General features: G+C 36.8%; 1 protein-coding gene across 1 annotated transcript in view; it reads left to right on the top strand.

Moving 5' to 3' along the window:
• Positions 1 to 4,920, top strand: part of CWF19L2 (CWF19 like cell cycle control factor 2) — a 194,905-nt gene extending 189,985 nt beyond the window's left edge. Inside the window, exons 17-18 of the mRNA XM_060018021.1 lie at positions 801 to 902; positions 3,654 to 4,920. Of these exons, the coding sequence (XP_059874004.1) occupies positions 801 to 902; positions 3,654 to 3,797 (246 nt within the window). The 3' untranslated portion in view covers positions 3,798 to 4,920. The remainder of the gene's footprint in view (positions 1 to 800; positions 903 to 3,653) is intronic.
• Positions 4,921 to 18,827: the final 13,907 nt, after the last annotated feature.

The raw sequence follows: 18,827 nt of genomic DNA, 5'->3' as shown, positions 1-18,827 counted from the left end.
AGTTAAGTAGAAATATGTAATTCACTGCCAAAATTAGTAAATGCTGACTGTATAAGGGTATTAGAGGAGAGAGATATTACTTTAAATTGACAGTTTGAATACTTTCTAGTGACAGAATAAGGGCTTGAAGGAAAAACTTGCAAGGACACAAGATCTACTTAACTTTTAAAGCTAGAAATTATGGCCTTTTCCAATCAAGATAGTGTTTAAAATACTTCATGCATGCACACGTGTGTGTGTGTTTGTGTGTCTGTGCGTGAGTGTGTATAGAAAGAGGGAGGGATAAAAGACAGGGAAAGATAATAGCTAATCATGGAAATATTTTGAAACAAGGTTGGTAAACTAAAAATTTCTATACCCACCTCACCAGTTAATAAAAAACTATGATTGTTCATGTTTAATTTATCTTTGATCAATAAATAGCAGTATAATCTCAGGAATGTTATACCTCTGCATTGTGAGGAAAATATAAGAAAGTATATCCTTAATCTCTATTTGCATAGTTTAAGGAAAATTACTCGGTTGTTATATATTTTAAAAATGCCTTTTCTTTCCTGTTCCCCCATAAGACAAAAATAATTGGTTCTGATTATAATTGCTGGATATTATAAAGCACTATCTAGCTGAAAGGCTACCAAATGAAATGTTTTATTTAAGAAGTTAGGTTATTGTTTAAATACCTATAGAACTGGAAATTCAGTGTATACGTTTGTCTTGAGGGATGCTTAATTAGGAAGAGGGATTAAGCATAACTTTCTGATTTCATGCTGTATTCATGTGTGATTTATCTGTTTATTTAGGTACCCAGAGGCTTACCTTACTTCTCTGTGAATTTTGGCCTCCAGGGAGGGTTTGCCCATGTCATTGAAGATCAACACAAATTCCCTCATTACTTTGGAAAGGTATGCTCACAAATTTAGTAAAGTACCAGAGTTTGGCAATTTTGTAACACTTTTCTTTTGAAGGGAAATCAAAACTTTGGGCACAATATATAGTGAAGTTGGTTATTACTGTTCCACCCAAGTTTTAGAGGGAGTACCCAGAAACTGTTAATAAATATATCCCAGAATATTTATAACAGGAATATTACTTTGTAACCAAACATTTGTTGACAGTGTCAATGGTGACTATAATGTTTTTCCTGTGGAGTCAGCCAGGCTTGTGCTGAGAGTGATTGATGATAATTGATAATGATGATAACGCACTCATTGAGGGTTTACAATGAGCCTGTTACTGTTCTGAGCACTCATTTAATGCTCACAATAACTCTATTATATAGATATTTTTATACTTTCATTTTATAGATGATGAAACTGAGCTACAGAGAGGCTATATAACTTCCCCATGGTCATGTGCTAAGTGACAGAAACAAGGGGTGCATAAGCTCATGGTTGAACTAGAGAACAAATGATCTCACATCTTCATTTATAATTAAGAACGATATGGTCCAAGAATGTGTCACTCATTTCACACAGATAGTTTCTGGACAGATACTAGAGTGTAGATCTTTCATTTTTTGCTAGTGGATTTTTTCTGTTACTACAGATTGCCTTCTAGGGTTATAGTCCTTAAATTTAAGGTCTACTGAGTATCTGGGAAGTATGTAAGTTAGTATCAGGGACTAGAATGAAATTAGTGTAGCTATTGAAGCAATCAAAAGAAGTCTGGGCAATAACAGCTCTAGAAGTGACCTTTCAATCTAGTATAACTCAGGCCTTTCTCTCTAAATTAGAGGAGCCTAGATGAACTCTGTCCATTGTTCCCTGTTCTTCCTCCCCACTTTCATCTCCTGTGTAAGATCATTTTCTGCAAAGAATAGTGACATGTAAGAGGTTTGGACTCAAAAATGTTTATGCTGTTATCCTTAAAGGTTAGCTAGAGGCCTAAAATCACATTCATCTATGAACTGTTGAGATATGTTACAGAAACTTGTCTGAGAATTTTTCAGAATATCTTTTCCCAGAGTTAATTAGAAAGAAATTTGTTTTCATTGCTCTGAAAAATTCTGTTGTTATTCAATAGAGCTTTATAACTCAAAGCTTTATGACTCTGCATTTATTTCTTTCAAAAAAAGAAAACTTAATTCTAGTGAAAATGAAATAAAATATCAATTTTTTAACTTGCATAAATTTAATTGGGAGATCGCCCCCCCCAATATTATGCATGTGCTATGATTTTTATGATACTGTTTTAATGTTAAAAGGAAAGCTTCTTTAGTTAGCATTACATCATTGATCCGTTTTCTCCAAAATCTTCTTTCCAAGAAACAGCCTATGAGACCAAAACTCCCTTCAGCCTGCAGTTGTTTAGAGAGCAAGAAGGGTTGGTCTCTTTCCATTAACATCTGCTTCAGTAACAGAACAAGAATCAGTCCTTATATGGTACCCATGAGACAAAACTTGATGCTTTATAGACAGTTTTAGATCAATTTATAAGCTAGGCTTTCTTAAACTACATTGCTAGTGATTGGCTGGTGCCAAGAAACTCTTGCATTAAATCTAAATGTGCCCTCTTTTTAAACTATGTCTCTCTTAACCCCTTTATTTCCCTTTCCCACTGAAAAGAGATTTCCTTTTCCATGAAGCTTTTCCTGATTTATCCAACAATTAGAATCTTCTTTCTTTTTGAGTTTCCATGTAGTCTGCTTTGACATTTGCCTTATTCTGCTTTATAACTCCCACCACAGCTCCACATTCTGTTATGAGCTTTCTGAAGACACAGAAATGTATTTTAGTTACCTCTGTATCCCCTACAATATTTGGCACTTGCTTGTACATAGTATGTCCCTTTAGTATATTTGTTAAGATGAAGAACCTATGTCTTAGAGTGATTATGTCCAAGGTCTTACCACACAATCCTGCAGACCTAGACTGAATATGCAGAACTCAACCCTTAGCCCAAGATTTTCCTGTATTACCGTACTTCCCTTCCTTGAAGCATTATAAATCTCCCCCATATCTTTCTGTACATGGATACTCACTATCATAAATTTGATTAATTTCTGTAGCTGATAGCACAGGAAGAGGATCATGAAGGAAATGATCTAGAGTAATAAGCAGACAGTCAGAAATCCATTCCTTTCAGGGCTTGGGAATGTGACTTTTTAAATGAAGGTGATTTATAATTTCTAATTCTTGGTTTGCTTAGATTAGTACTAAAATATGATTTTGTTTCCTGAAAAAATATCTACAGCTAATAGTAGAAGAAACTGGCTTTTAACTATACTGGGTAGTAGGGAGAACATTAGCCGGAGATTCAACTGTAGTTGAACAACCAAGTTAATAATTGCTACATGTTGATCAACTTTTTCTTCAAACTTTTACCAGAGCAGCTAATAAGGACCAAATTAGTTAAATTCCATTTTCTCTTCCTCCCCTTTGCTGCTGTCTGATAGATGTGTTAACAAGCAACAAAATAGACAAATTGTTTGACAGGAGACACAGCTAGGACCCCTAGAATCACAGGGTTTGCATAGTTAGAACTAAATGAAAAGAATGTTTATTTTTAACTTGAAACTAATACCTATGTAAAATTTGATCCTCACGGAGAACTACTTAATGTTATATTTAGTAACAGAATAAATTGAAATAGTTTCATTCCTGTTTTTAGTATTTATACATGCACGTGTTTGTATTTTTCTCATTCTTTGAAAGGAAATCATTGGTGGGATGCTGGATGTAGAACCAAGACTTTGGAGGAAAGGGATCCGAGAAAGCTTTGAGGATCAGAGGAAGAAAGTACTGCAGTTTGCTCAGTGGTGGAAACCATTTGACTTCACCAAAAATAAAAAATGTTGAGACATACCTTTCATTTTTTATTTCCTCTTCATATTTCTTTCAGTTTTATTTCCATTGCATCTAACTAAACAACTGATCATCAGGTAATAGGAAGAGAATCATGATCTGGGTTTAATGACAACTGCATCATTGGATTGTGTCGGTTTCCTTCCCCACCTGCTCCTGTGGACTTCACTGTAGTAACTGTGGAGCAAGACCAGTTATGTCATGTGACCTGTTCATGTCCTGTTCTGTACCTCTGTCTTGGTATTCTGAACTATTTATATTAACATATAGAAAGACTTTTCTGAAGGATTATCTAGGAAGTATAGCAAATCATTGCTTCAGAGGGAAGCAGGTCTGCTTCAAGTTTGAGTCTGCTGACTAGCTTCTTTTGCATTTTTTAAACTAAGAGTTGGCATATTTAGTAATAATTGAAATTTCTTTTCACAGCATTTTATAGAAGCTCTTAATTTTCTACCAATAGCATATATATTACTACTATTCTTTTTATTAAAGGAATAAAGAATGTCCCAAAAGTAATTAAGAATTAGATAAGGTATATAACATGTTCATGATTTGTTTTTATTTCTGTATTTTTAAATAGTGTCTTTGAATTTTGGTGATTTTAAAAGTAATTGTTCCAAAAATTACAGTTTACAGTTGTTTGGGGTTTGTATGAAAGTTAAAAATTTTAGCCAAATCATCATTTTGAGGTTGTATTGATTATTACAAAATCTTAAGTAATGTGAGTATTTTTAGTGTCAGGAACACATTCTGTTGTCCCATATGATCTAAGGTTCTTCATTTTCCTGTATTCTTAACACTTGGTGTGAAGAGAAAAACCCTATACATATAAAATATGGCCATGGTCTCTAAGAGTGTTCCTACTTCATTTTTTATATGGAAGATATTTTTGTAGTAACCCTTTTTCAAAGATGTTGATTTTTTTGGAGCGGAACCTTGACGTTTTGTCATGAAATGTTGAATATTTAGAATCAATGTGACATGTACTCTAGAGTAACTCCTAACTCGACGTAGTTATTTTTAATATTGACATCTCATTTCTTTAGTATCTTGAAAAAAGAGAAATGTTTATGTTCTATCTGAAGTTTTAAAATTTTAATAAAAGTTGGAAGTTTAATGGTTTCAGATTCTCAATATTTACAAATTGGATTTAAGTTATTATCACATACTTGATACTTGATAGTATTTTATTTTTCGCTGTTTTCAGACTCTTTTGGCCTTGCTGCAAAGTCTCAGAGGAATCTTTAACATTCATTTATTCAATCAGTGAGTTAACAAACATTTGTTTGCAGGGCGTTTTGTTGCATACTGGTAGTACAAAAATAAAAAAATACTTCCTATACCTTAAATTATTTCATAGTTTAGTGGTGCAAGAGATATGTTCAAAAATAATTACATAAAGAAGATGTGGCACATATATACAATGGAATATTACTCAGCCATAAAAAGAAACGAAATGGAGCTATTTGTAATGAGGTGGATAGACCTAGAGTCTGTCATACAGAGTGAAGTAAGTCAGAAAGAGAAAGACAAATACCGTATGCTAACACATATATATGGAATTTAAGAAAAAAAATGTCATGAAGAACCTAGGGGTAAAGCAGGAATAAAGACGCAGACCTCCTAGAGAACGGACTTACTTGAGGTTATGGGGAGGGGGAAGGGTGAGCTGTGACAGGGCGAGAGAGAGTCATGGGCATATACACACTAACAAACCTAACAAACGTAGTAAGGTAGATAGCTAGTGGGAAGCAGCCGCATGGCACAGGGATATTGGCTCGGTGCTTTGTGACAGCCTGGAGGGGTGGGATAGGGAAGGTGGGAGGGAGGGAGACGCAAGAGGGAAGACATATGGGAACATATGTTTATGTATGACTGATTCACTTTGTTATAAAGCAGAAACTAACACACCATTGTAGAGCAATTATACCCCAATAAAGATGTTAAAAAAAAAATAATAATTACAGCACAATATAAGTTCTAATGCAAGATATGTGCCAAGTGTGTTCAAGTCCAGTGCTAAAGGACTATTTACACCTCCTCTGTCTTCATTCTTAGCTGATGAATCTTGCTTCCTGTTTTACTGAGAAAATAGAACTAAATAGAAGGAGTTTCTACCACATCTAATTAATATACCTGCATCTGTACCCAGGTACTCTGCTTCTCCTCTTGATAACTGTAGGTAAATTATTTTGTTGTCCTTACCTAGAGCTAGTCAACTCATTTATGTACTACTAGATTTCATCCTTTTTCACCTACTCAAATGCCTCTACCCTCTGAATTATTAGATTTTTTCCTCTCTGTAAGATTATTTCAATTAGCATACAAAACCTTTTATAATATATCAACAACAAGCCCTGGCATCATACTGCCACCCCTAGCCATTTCTCTTCTCCAGTTGAGCAAAATTCATTAAAAAAAAAAAATCTGTTTCCTTTCCTTCCATCTTCTTCCTGTTCTCAGTAGTCAGACTTCATCCTCACCATTCTACTAGTTTTAGTTTTGTTTATGGTAAGGTCCTCAGTTCCTTCCACATTGCCAAATCGAATAATTTATTCTCAGTGCTCATCTTACTCTATCAGCTTCATTGGCATACTTGATCACTTCCCCTTCTTGAAACACTATTTTTACTTTGCTTCTAGAACACTGTCTCTTATTTATCCTCTTTCCTTACTGGCTGCATCCTCTCAATCTCCTTTGCTGGTTTCTCCTCTTGTCAACTTCTAAGTGTTGAAATGCCTATTCTCAAACCATAACTACTGTATTCACTCTCTCCCAAGGTAATTTTCTCAATAAAATGGTCTTAAATACTATTTTTAAGTTTGTTCATTTACTCAGCAAATGTTTGAGTGTCTTCTATATGTCAGTCACTGGTCTGTGTGCAGGGGTTACATTAGTGAAGAAAACAAAAATCCCTGTATTTGAGGAGTTTACATTGTATCAGAGAAGACAGATAGTACACATTAGACAATAAATAAATTGTCTAGGAAATGTCAGAGGTGATAAGTACTATGGAAAAATGAAAATAGAACAGAACAAGGAGGTTGTTTTCCAAATTTTTATTCACTTTGGACATCTTCACTGAATTCCAGAATCACATATCCAAATACCAACTTGACATTTGTTCTGTAACTGTATCGGTAGTAAGCATATATAAACTGAACTCCTGATTTTCCTCCTGTTCTAGTTATTTATAATAACCATTTCATTATATCTCATGGTTTTATAGGTGAGACGTTTGGTCAGGGCTCAGCTGGATGATTTGCCTCTGCTTCAAGATGTCCGGGGCCTCAGCTGGGATGGCTCAAATGTCTGGAGATGACTGGGGTCATATGTCTGGATACTCTGTTCTTCTTACAGTGTATGTTGAAGCTGGAATAGTGGGAATGGTTCCTTTACTCACATGTGTGGTGCCTATAGTGGAATGAATGGAACAGCTGGGGACGGGCTTATAATACTCTTTTCTCCTATGGCAATTTCAGGGTAGTTGGACCTGCTATATGGCTTCTGGATTCCTCCAGAGCAAGCATTCCGAAAGACAGTTCCAAGAGATAAGAGGTGGAAGGTGCCAATCTTCTCGAGTCTGGTACAGCTTAACTTTTGCTGTGTTCTTTTTGTGATAAAGTTGTCACAGAGCCCACCTACATTCAAGAAGAGGGGTCATAACCCTATCTCTCAGTGGGAGTAGTGTCAAATAATTTGTGTCAAATAATTAATAATCTTTAATCTACCACAGTCCACCCTCTGGCCACAAACTTATACTCCTCCTATGTGAAAAGCATATTCAAATCCACCCAGGAAAGTCCCATTCCAGTAGGGCATTAGGCTTAGGCTCAAAATTCAGGATCCCATCTAAATCAGGCCCAGATGGAGATGAGGTTACTCAGGTGCTTCAATCTGAAGACCTGTGAACTTAGACAAATTATCTGTACCCCTTACACACACACACACACACACACACACACACACACACACACACACACACACAATCAAACATACAGTAGTAAGAGAAGTATATAGTTACTGCAGTAGAAACATTCATTGAAAAAGATGGAAAACTTGATGCACATTTTAGTCACTGTTCACTAGTAATTCTAAAATTAAGTCAAGCATATGTTACCAGTTGCTTGATTAGGGCCCCAGTCCTGCTTTTTTTTTTTCCCCCCAGTCCTGCTTCTTGAGAATGACTCCATTGGGCTCTTTGCTCTGCCCTTTGCACTCTTGGTTCAACCCTCAGTCAGCCTTTGTTTTTCATAAGAAATAACTCAAGACTTACACTTCCAGCTAAGACAAAGTAGCCACATTATCTTCCTGTCCAGAACAACTGAAAAATAGACAACATATATGAAAGGATGGTTTTTAAGACATGGGATATCAGGCAAGAAGGTATAATGAGCCCTAAGAGATGGGGGGAAAGTGAGATAAACCCTGTATTACCCTATCTTATTGCTGTGTACCACCTTGTGGTACAAGTTGGGAGAATCCAGGCAGAGCCAGTTGAACTAACTGAGTTGAGGAAGTAGAGCTATGAGTCTGGGGAGACTAAGACAACAGGACTGGTTACTAGAGAAGAGATTGCTACACAGAGAATTCTAGAGATCTTCAGAGGGTCCCCTTCTAGTATCTGTACAGTGACTAATTGTATGCATGTGAGGAAACTACCCAAGGCCAGGAAAAGATTGATCTACCCGAGATGATTAGAGGGAACCTTTCTTGATAGCTAGAATGGAAAATTTCAAGATTGACTAGGAATTGGGTAGAGTACACAGATGGTAATTGCAGTGTAGAATAATTATTCCAACACTTAGCACTGATCTAGTCTTGACAGACATCTTAAAAGCAAGAGGCAAAAGGCTCAAACTGTTTCCAAGTAACTGCATCTCGGAACAGAGCTTAAAAGTATGTATAGGAATAAAAATATATCCAGTAGTCACAATAAAAAATTCAAAGTGTCTGGCATGCAGTCAAAAATTACAAGGCATGCAAAGAAAGCAGTTACATGGATAAATATATAAGATTTTTTTCTTATTCTCTAGATTTATTTAAAAGATATTTTACTTCTATAAACAAAACCCGTATGAGGTTTATAACATGTAAAAGCAAAATAAATGACAATAATAGCACAAGGGTGGGAAGGGGAGAAGTGAAAGTACAGGATATTGTACTATATTTGAAGCAGTATAACATAACTTGAATGTAGGCTGTGATAAAGATATGTAATTAACTCTAAAGCAGATCCTAAGATAAAAAAAACGAGCAAATAGAGCTTCCCTGGTGTCACAGTGGTTGAGAGTCCGCCTGCCGATGCAGGGGACACGGGTTCATGCCCTGGTCTGGAAAGGTCCCACGTGCCGCGGAGCGGCTGGGCCCGTGAGCCATGGCCGCAGAGTCTGCGCATCCGGAGCCTGTGCTCCACAACGGGAGAGGCCGCAACAGTGAGAGGCCCGCATACCACAAAAAAAAAAAACAAGCAAATAAAGATTTATAGCAAAAACCCAACAAAGAGGGTAAAATGAAACATAAAATAATCTAAATGAAGGCAGAAAAAGAAGAACAGGGAAACAAAGTATAGATGGGATAAAGAGAAAGCAAATAACAAGATGATAGATTTAAACCTAAACATTATATCAATAATATCCATTTTTTATTGCCATATAGCAAATTACTACAACTTTAGCAGCTTAAAGCAACAAATCTTTAATATCTCAGCTTCTGTGGGTCAGGAGTTCGGGCACAGCTTGACTGGGTCCTCTCTGCTTAGGATCTCACCAGGCCAAGGTGTCACCTAGGACAGAGTTTTCACCTGGAGACTGAACCCAGAAAAGATTCACTTCCATACTCACATGGTTCTTTGCAGCATTCAGTTCCTTGCAGCTAGAACTGAAAACTTCAGTTGTTTAATGGCTGTTGGCCAGAAGGTGCTCTCTGCTCTTCTAGGCATCAGCAATTTCTTACCACATGTGGTTCTCTAACATGGCATATTGCTTCCTCACAACCAGCAACAGAGAGGGAGATTCCAGAAAGATGGCAGCTGAACTCTTACATAATACACAAAATCACATCTGTTGCCATATACTATTGGTAGAGGCATGTCACAGGTCCTGGATCCCCACACTCAAGGGGGTGCAATCACAAGGTTGTGAACACCAGGACTGGAACATAATGGAGGCCACCCTAAGAGTTTGTCCACCAAAAATATGCCATTTCACATTTTAAGAACCTTAAAACTTTCTTCTTTCATTTTTCCCACCTTGCCCTTTGTTTTTCTACATTTTATTTCTATGTCTATTAGAATCTACAGAATACATTGTTATTTTTGCTTTAAACACCTGACTCTATTTTAAAGCAACTTTTTAATGAGGAAAAAAATTCTCTTATATATACACAAGTATTGCAATTTCCAGTACTCTGCATTCCTTTTAGTTGATCCAATTCATATTTGGTGTCACCTTAGTAAATGGAAATAAAGTCAGTTTGATTTTTTTAGCCTTGTCTGTCCTGTGTACCTGTTGTTCCTAATTTATTTATTGATTCTGTAGCAATGTTTTTTTTTTTTGGTTTCTCATTTTTTATAGCTAAGCAGTCTTCCTAATTCTATTTTTTAAATCATCTTGTTTTTGAGCTTTTGTCTATTGCATTTAGATTTTCATCAAGTTGCTCAAGAAGCACTTTATGGAAATTTCTTTTGTGTGAGTTTTCTTCTAATCGTGCTCTTTGTAGTTTGCATGCATTGTTTCAATTCATTTATACATTTATTCTTTACTCCTTTTTTCTTTTTTTTTGCTATGGTGTGTTTACAGAGTTGCCAGAATGTTTCTTTTCATCTTGTTCATGCTTGGAGATCTGTGTTGTACATTCTATCAGCAATAAAATTGCTTGGCTTTCTTCATACTTTTTAACTTGAACCAATTTGTTTTCCAGTCAGCACTGCAGTTTGAGACCTGGATAGTTCCTATTCTATCTACTTTTTCGTAGCCTGAGGAGATTGTGGGGAAGGGTGGAGAGTGGGGGTGTGATTGAGATGTTTTGTTAGAATTGCTGAGCTCTGTAAGTCTCTCTGTGAGATAGTAAATATTGTGTATCATAGTTCATATTGCCTAGTAGAAATCTTTCCATTCCCACTGGGAAAGATATGTGGGTTTTAAATTATTTCCCAACTCAGTGTTTAGTACTGGAGCATTCACTTCAAAAAGTCATCTCCATTGTCCACGTTTTCATAAGTTAGCCCATTTCTCTCCAGCCTTTTCCAATATTTTCTCAATGAAAAGAGGGAGGCAAATAAGGGAGAAAAGATATGGGTAATGACTGAGTTTGTTTCTTTTCATAATTTGGGGTATTAGTGACAATTCTGAAAACTTAGTAAACTCATTGAAGTTTTCCTTAATTTATGAATTTAATTCATTTATTCTTAATTCTTTTATTGATCAATATTTTTCTGCTTACTCTTAACTACATTGTCATAGATTCTGATATAAAGTGTTTTCATTATTAGAAAATTTTACTTTCAGTTCGTATTTCTCATTTGACCCAAGGATTATTTAAAATAAGGTTTATTAATTTCAGTAGAAGATCATTTTTGCTTTTTGAATTTGTTAGTAATTTCTAGTACTACATTGTGATCAGATATTTTTTGTTAATATTTCTACTTTACGGAACTTTGTGGCCTCATATATGATTACTTTTTATGAATAGTTTATATGTACTTTAGATGGTATACAATCTACTATCAGCATGTCAAGTTTGATTTATAGTCATAGAGTCTATGTTATGTTGTTTAGGTCTTCTATATACATAGTCATTTTTTGTACACTTATTTTGTCTTGTACTTTGTTTTGTTAACGTCTTCTACTATTAGTGCAATTCTATCTTTGTCTTCCTGCATCTTCTGGTTACAGTGTTATTTGGCACAAGTTAACTATTATCTTTATTTTGAGTTGTGGCTCTTAGCATTAAAAGAGAGCTTTCTTTGTCACAATTTTCCTTTTTTGGCCTGGATTATGCTTTGCCTGGTACCCTTACTTTCTTATTGTTTTCATTTACCTAGCATTCCATTGTCCATCCCATTATTTTTAGCCTTCTTAAATAACTTTCTTATATGTGTCATACTGTTGGTTCTTGCTTTGAGAGCCAGATTGGAAGCACTTTTCCTTTAATAGATGTGTCAAACCCATTTATATTTATTAATATGAATGAATGTTTGGTCTCACGTCTTTCACAAAATTTTATAATTATTACATTTGCTCTGTTTATTTCTCCATGTAATGTACATTATTTGCTATTTCATTAAAAACTTTGTTGATATTTAAGAAGGTTTGAATTTTTGTTCTAGTGGTTACCATTTTACTTATACTTTATCCTCATTGTAATTAAATGTTTACTTTCTGATTTATCAGGTTTTTAAAACCCTTAATTCACACCTATTGCCTATATAGCATACAGCAATGAATGAGTTTATTCTACTTACTTCTTTATGTTCCATTTTTTAGTTATCTTATTTCTACCTGGTCACAACATAAAATGTTTATATATTGGTTTTGCATTGTCATTCCTATTACTCATTTGTCATAAAGCTTCTTCGTATTTAATAAATATGATAAATGCTCAGCATCATTTTAATTTGTTTATTGGCTGAAGTTTTCTCAAGTCATCTCTTGCTTGAATGAAGCTCATTCATTACTAGATTCCTCATTAGTGGCTCATGGGTACACAATTATCTAATTTCTTATATTTAAAGATGTTTTTCTATAGTACTGATACTTGAAGGATAGCTTAGCTGAATATAAAACCCTTGATTCACACTTGTTCAGTTTTCTGAAAATTCTGTTTCATTGTTGCCTTGCCATATACATATGTGTGTGTGTGTGTGTGTATGTGATTTTGAGAAGACTGATGCCAGTCTAATTCTTTTGCCTTTACAGTTTATTTGGTCATGTAGCCTGTAATCCTTGAGGATTTTTTTTTTATTTCAAGTCTAAATAGTTTTAACAGGATATGTCTCAGAGTTGACATTCTAGGTTTACTTTTCCAGTTACCTTGAGATCCCTTTCAAAATGTAAATTCAGATCTTTTTCATTTGTAATTAAGTTTTTATAATTATAGTTTTAAGTATTAATTACATTGTTTTTATTTTCTTCTTCAGAGACTCCAATTATACATGTGTTATTTCTCCTTTGTCCACCATTTCACTCTTTCTAACCCTGTTTCCTTTCTCATATTGCTTGTTATTTAGCATTTCTTCTTTGCCTCTTAAATTTTCATTTAGTTTGTTCTCTATGGGCACCTTGTAATTTAATCTTCATGTATGATATGATTTTGCCTTATCTTCCATTTCTTTCTTGAATTTAATCATCTCTCAATTATGCCAGTTATTTTTGCCTATTTCTGTTTTGTTTCTTTTTTTAATTTTTTTGAGTTTTCAAGTCAGGTTGCTTTTTATATACCCAAATGCTACTTGAGTGTTTTAATTCAGTTTGCTTTGTTTTGTTACAGTTTTCTATGATTGTTGTTTTGGTAGAGTTTTGTTGAATCCTTGGTTGATTGAATCTGCAGATGTAGAACCACAGATATGGAGGAACCACAGATATGGAGGGTCGACTCTAAATTATATTCTTACATTTTCAACTGTATGGAGGGTTGGCATATCCCTAACCTCCATGTTGCTCAAGGGTCAACTGTAATTTGAGGTTTGGATATATCCTATCTTTTCCTCAGGTTGAGGGTATGATTTTTGTATAAATTTATTTGTTCTTGTTGTTCTTTATTGTTTCTGGTGGATGTGGGGAGACAAAGATGTAAGTAGCTGCCATTCTTCTTTATTACCTAGAGGCTCTCTCTTGTTCACTCTTAAATCCACCTCAGTGAGGCCTCCAAAGCTGTTTATTTTTGGAAGCTACAATAGTAATGTTGATCCAGTTGCCCAATTCAAAGCAAATTAACCAAAAAGACTATTTCAGTCTTTATCTTAATTACGTTCTCTATAGGACTGAACATTGTTGAACATTACATGAAACTCTTTTTACTTTATTGGTGGCCCTGTCTCTGTTTTCTTATTCCTCTTTGGTTTTTGTTTGTTTGTTTGCGGTACGCAGGCCTCTCACTGTTGTGGCCTCTCCTGTTGCGGAGCACAGGCTCAGCGGCCATGGCTCATGGGCCCAGCTGCTCCGCAGCATGTGGGATCTTCCCAGACTGGGGCATGAACCCGTGTCCCCTGCATCGGCAGGCAGACTCTCAGCCACTGCACCACCAGGGAAGCCCTCCTCTTTGTTTTTTATTAATATAGTTTCTGGTTCCTTTTTCTTTGTACACCCCTGAAATGAGTTCTTTATCTAAATACCCCATAAGATACTGCAGAATCAACATATCCAAAATAAAACATATTTTACTCATTTCCAAATTTTTTCTTCCTCCAGTAGATCCAGTTTCGGTGAATGAATCTAACCATAACCAAGTAAGCCACACCCCAAATTTGAGTCATCTTTTGTGCCTTCCACATTCAATGACCAATTGTGTCCTGAACAATATACTTTTTTAACATCTCTCAAATATCCTCCTTATTCCCTTTGGTATGGCATTGCTTCAGACTTCTGTTATCTCTCTTCTGAATTATTGTATTAGCCTATTGTTTCCCTTTCAGTTTTGCTTTTTTCTTTCAATATCAGAATTATTTCTTTAAAAAATCATGTCATGCCTCTTCAGTGGTTCTTTTTCGCCTAAAGGATAAAATCCAAACACCACAGCATGGGAGAAATTCCTTTCATAATATGAGTTCATCCTACCTTTCTGTTGTCACTTCTTCCTTCTCATGATCATCTCACTTCTTCTCCTAGTCAATGAAAATCATAGTGAACAAACTTTAATTCCCCTAACATATCATGCTGGTTTAGCCTCTTTACCTTTGTTCATGATGTTTCACTTGGACTACTTCCCACCCCCTTTCTACAACATACACACTTGGGGGATATCTACTAATTTTGAGGACATTGTTCCACCCAGATATTAACCTTCTTAATGGAGATTTTTACTGACACATGTGTTGAATTGATCGCTTTCTCTTTCTGTCCCAGTTGTAAAAGGCACAACATTCTGATGTAGCACCTATAAGATATTATTTGATTTATTTATTTACATTTCTTCCCTTTTGTAAGTTCCTAGGACGAGTACCTGAAATACAGTAGGCTCACTTTACTGGCACTTATTTAAAAGATAAGATGATAGTTTTCTAAGGCTTGCTTTGCCTCCTCCTGATCTAGGACTCTACAACTGGCATCAACAGAAAGAACTTCAGATAGTATTACTGGTTAAAGTGTTCTAGAAGTTTTTGCAAGTTACACATCACTTTCCCCTGCAAAATAATTCCGTGTCTAGATACAAATAATTGAAGAGGAAATATCAGAACTAACAGGAAATTCAAAAGAAGCACTTACATCAAGAAACATTTGATAAAATTCAGACAATGTCATTAGGTGCTAGAGGACACGTAAATAGTCCAAGGACTATTAACATGATCTTTAAGAAATTTTGCTGGAAATGATATGACTGGTAAGGGATTAATATCCAAAATATATAAACAACTCATATAACTCAATATTTAGAAAAATAATCCAGTTTAAAAATGGGCAGAAGACCTGAATAGACATTTTCTCAAAAAGACACATAGATGGCCAACAGACATGTGAAAAGATGCTCAGCATCCCTAATCATCAGAGAAATGCAAATCAACACCAAAAGCACAATGACATCACCTAACACCTGTTAGAATGGCTATCATCAAAAAGAACATAAATAACAAATTTTGGCAAGGATGTGGAGAAAAGAGTACTTTTATACACTGTTGGTAGGAATGTAAATTGGTGCAGCCACTATGGAAAACAGTATGGAGGATCCTCAAGAAACTAAAAATAGAACTACCATATGACCCAGCATTTCCACTCCTGGGTATATATCTGATGAAAATGAAAACATTAATTTAAAAAGATACATGCACCCCAATATTCGTAGCAGCATTATTTACAGTAGGCAAGATATGGAAGCAACCTAAGTGTCCATCAACAGATGAATGGGTAAAGAAGATGTGTATATATATGCAGTGGAATACTACTCAGCCTTAAAAAAAGAATGAAATTTTGCCATTTGCAACAACATGAATGTATTTAGAGGGTATTATGCTTAGTGAAATAAGTCAGAGAAAGACAAATACTGTATGATGTCACTTATATGTATAATCCAAAAAATAAACTAGTGAATATATCAGAAAAGATACGCAGGAGAGACTTCAAGATGGCGGAGGAGTAAGACGCGGAGATCACCTTACTCTCCACAAATACATCAGAAATGCATCTACACGTGGAACAACTCCTACAGAACACCTACTGAATGCTGGCAGAAGACCTCAGACTTCCCAAAAGGCAAGAAACGGAGCTGTGAAGGAGGAAAGTTTTCCACATACTAGGAAGCCCCTTTGCTGGCGGAGACTGAGGGGGGCGGAGGGGGAAGCTTCAGAGCCACGGAGGAGAGTGCAGCCACAGGGGTGCGAAGGGCAAAGCGGAGAGATTCCCGCACAGAGGATCGGTGCCGACCAGCACTCACCAGCCTGAGAGGCTTGGGCGAGTGGGGGCTGCGACCTGAGGCTCCAGCTTCAGAGGTCAGATACCAGGGATAGGACTGGGGTTGGCTGCGTGAACACAGCCTGAAGAGGGCTAGTGCGCCACAGCTAGCCGGGAGGGAGTGCGGGAAAGTCTGGACCTGCCAAAGAGGCAAGAGACCATTGTTTTGGGGTGTGCGAGGAGGGGGGATTCAGAGCACCGCTAAACGAGCTCCAGAGATGGGCACGAGCCACGGCTATCAGCGCAGACAGCAGAGACGGGCATGAAACACAAAGGCTGCTGTTGCAGCCACCAAGAAGCCTGTGTGTAAGCACAGGTCACTATCCATACCTCCCGTCCCAGGAGGCTGTGCAGCCCGCCACTGCTAGGGTCCCGTGATCCAGGAACAACTTCCCCGGGAGAACACACGGCGCGCCTCTGGTGCAACGTCACGCCGGCCTCTGCAGCCACAGGCTCGCCCCGCATTCCATACCCCTCCCTCCCCCTGGCCTGAGTGAGCCAGAGCCCCCTAATCAGCTGCTCCTTTAACCCCGTCCTGTCTGAGCAAAGAACACATGCCCTCAGGCGACCTACATACAGGGGCGGGGCCAAATCCAAAGCTGAACCCCAGGAGCTGTGCGAACAAAGAAAAGAAAGGGAGATTTCTCCCAGGAGCCTCAGGAGCAATGAGGAGTTTATTTTTGTATACGGTGTGAGAAAATGTTCTAATTTCATTGCTCTTCATTGCTATTAAGGTTTATTAACATGACTATATGACAAAGGAAGTTTCCAACACAACTGGTTTAAATATCTGTACTCTAGGTACATAAATACTAAGATGGCTGGCAGACGTACAAAAGCTGCAATGGTGTTTTTTCTTAGAAAGCCAGGTTTGAGACTAATCCTACTGAAAAATGAGCCTTTGTCATCATCATAGTTGTTAACATTTAGTGAGCACTCTGTATGTGTCCATGTCCTATACTAAACATTTTTCATACATTATCTCACTTAATTTTCACAATACTAAGTTAGGTAGATATTCTAAATGCCTCTGTTTAATGTCCCTATTCTGCACATGAAAGAACTGAGGCATGGAGAGGATATGCAACTCAAAGCATGCCAAGGCTAGCACATTGCCCATCTCCAGGGGACACACATCCTAGCCTAAGAGACAGAGACCGCATCCCTCAGAGCTGAGCAGTTCACACTTTGCACAGTTATCACATGCTGATAACATGCAAGACTAACACTGCGGACATCCATATATTTCTGACTCTAGAGACTGCTAAATAGAATTGGAGCTGTGGGCCCAGCTGGAAGGAGCAAGTATAGTGTTTAATACTGGAAGACAGAAAAGTGACTCCTGTTAACAGGTCTCAAACTGGAATCTGAAGGGAACATGTATTATCTCAGGATCTTCTGATCTGAGAGTGAAAATAATCACCACCATTTCTCTGTGATGCAGGCAGCTAGTAAGGTATTCAGAAATTTTATAACAGCCTTCGAAGTTGTAATCCAGACAAGGACTGTAATCTAGGTATAAATGTTATAATAAGTTCCTTTAATAAATTCTGAGTTCATGACAAACATGACTTATGCTTAATTCTATAGTATTATTAAGGGAAAAGTCTAGAGAATCTCCCATGTTGTTTTCTCAACAATGACATACATTGAGATTGTTAATTTACATACTTTATTTCAGCATTTTTAGTATGTTTCTATTGAACCTTAAGTTGACTGGAAGCATGCAATGAGTGTGTTCTTATAATTTATTCCATTACATTTCCTGATTAGCTGTCTAAATCTTTGGTCTTTTGACTTTCACATTAAACAAAATAGTCTACACATTGCTATAACAGCATTCTTTGTCTTTCAAAGCTAAGAATAGACAACACTCTGGCATTTTAATTAGCTGCTTCTCTTTCAGCAACAATCTAGCAAAACTGAATAATAGATGACAGATTGATGTGACTTCAGACATCCCCATCCGTCTAATTGCATCACAATAGACAACACAGGAACGCAGGATGAGAACAATGTTGTTCACTTTTTATTTTTCCTTAAACTGTACCTTGCTATTCTTTCTCTACAGCTATTCCAGTTCACTCAATGGCTTTCTGTCCTTTCAGCAGTACAATGATGCCTGTCAACAGAGTACCTGCTATCTTAATACATAGTTATTTTCTAAAACATTGCTGTTAGAAGATGAGATAATGAGATAATAACAATACAGTTTTCCCAGCCTCTCCCTCTCTCTTCTTTGTTTCCTACCCCTGACAGCTGGGTGCTCAGGGTACTGGGTCTGGGCTGCCCAGTACCCTGAGGAACTTGGGGTACCCAGGAACTTGGGGCCAGGTGACACTACTGTCTCTCAGAGTATGGAGCTGAATAGAGAAATTCACAGGCTGCCACCTTGGTCAACCTCTGTCAAATCTGGGTAGAC

The sequence above is a fragment of the Delphinus delphis genome, chromosome 8 (assembly GCF_949987515.2).
Source record: "Delphinus delphis chromosome 8, mDelDel1.2, whole genome shotgun sequence".
NCBI classification, from domain to species: Eukaryota; Metazoa; Chordata; class Mammalia; order Artiodactyla; family Delphinidae; genus Delphinus; species Delphinus delphis.
Note: the sequence above shows the minus strand (reverse complement) of the source record. Positions and strands in the feature narration are given on the sequence as shown.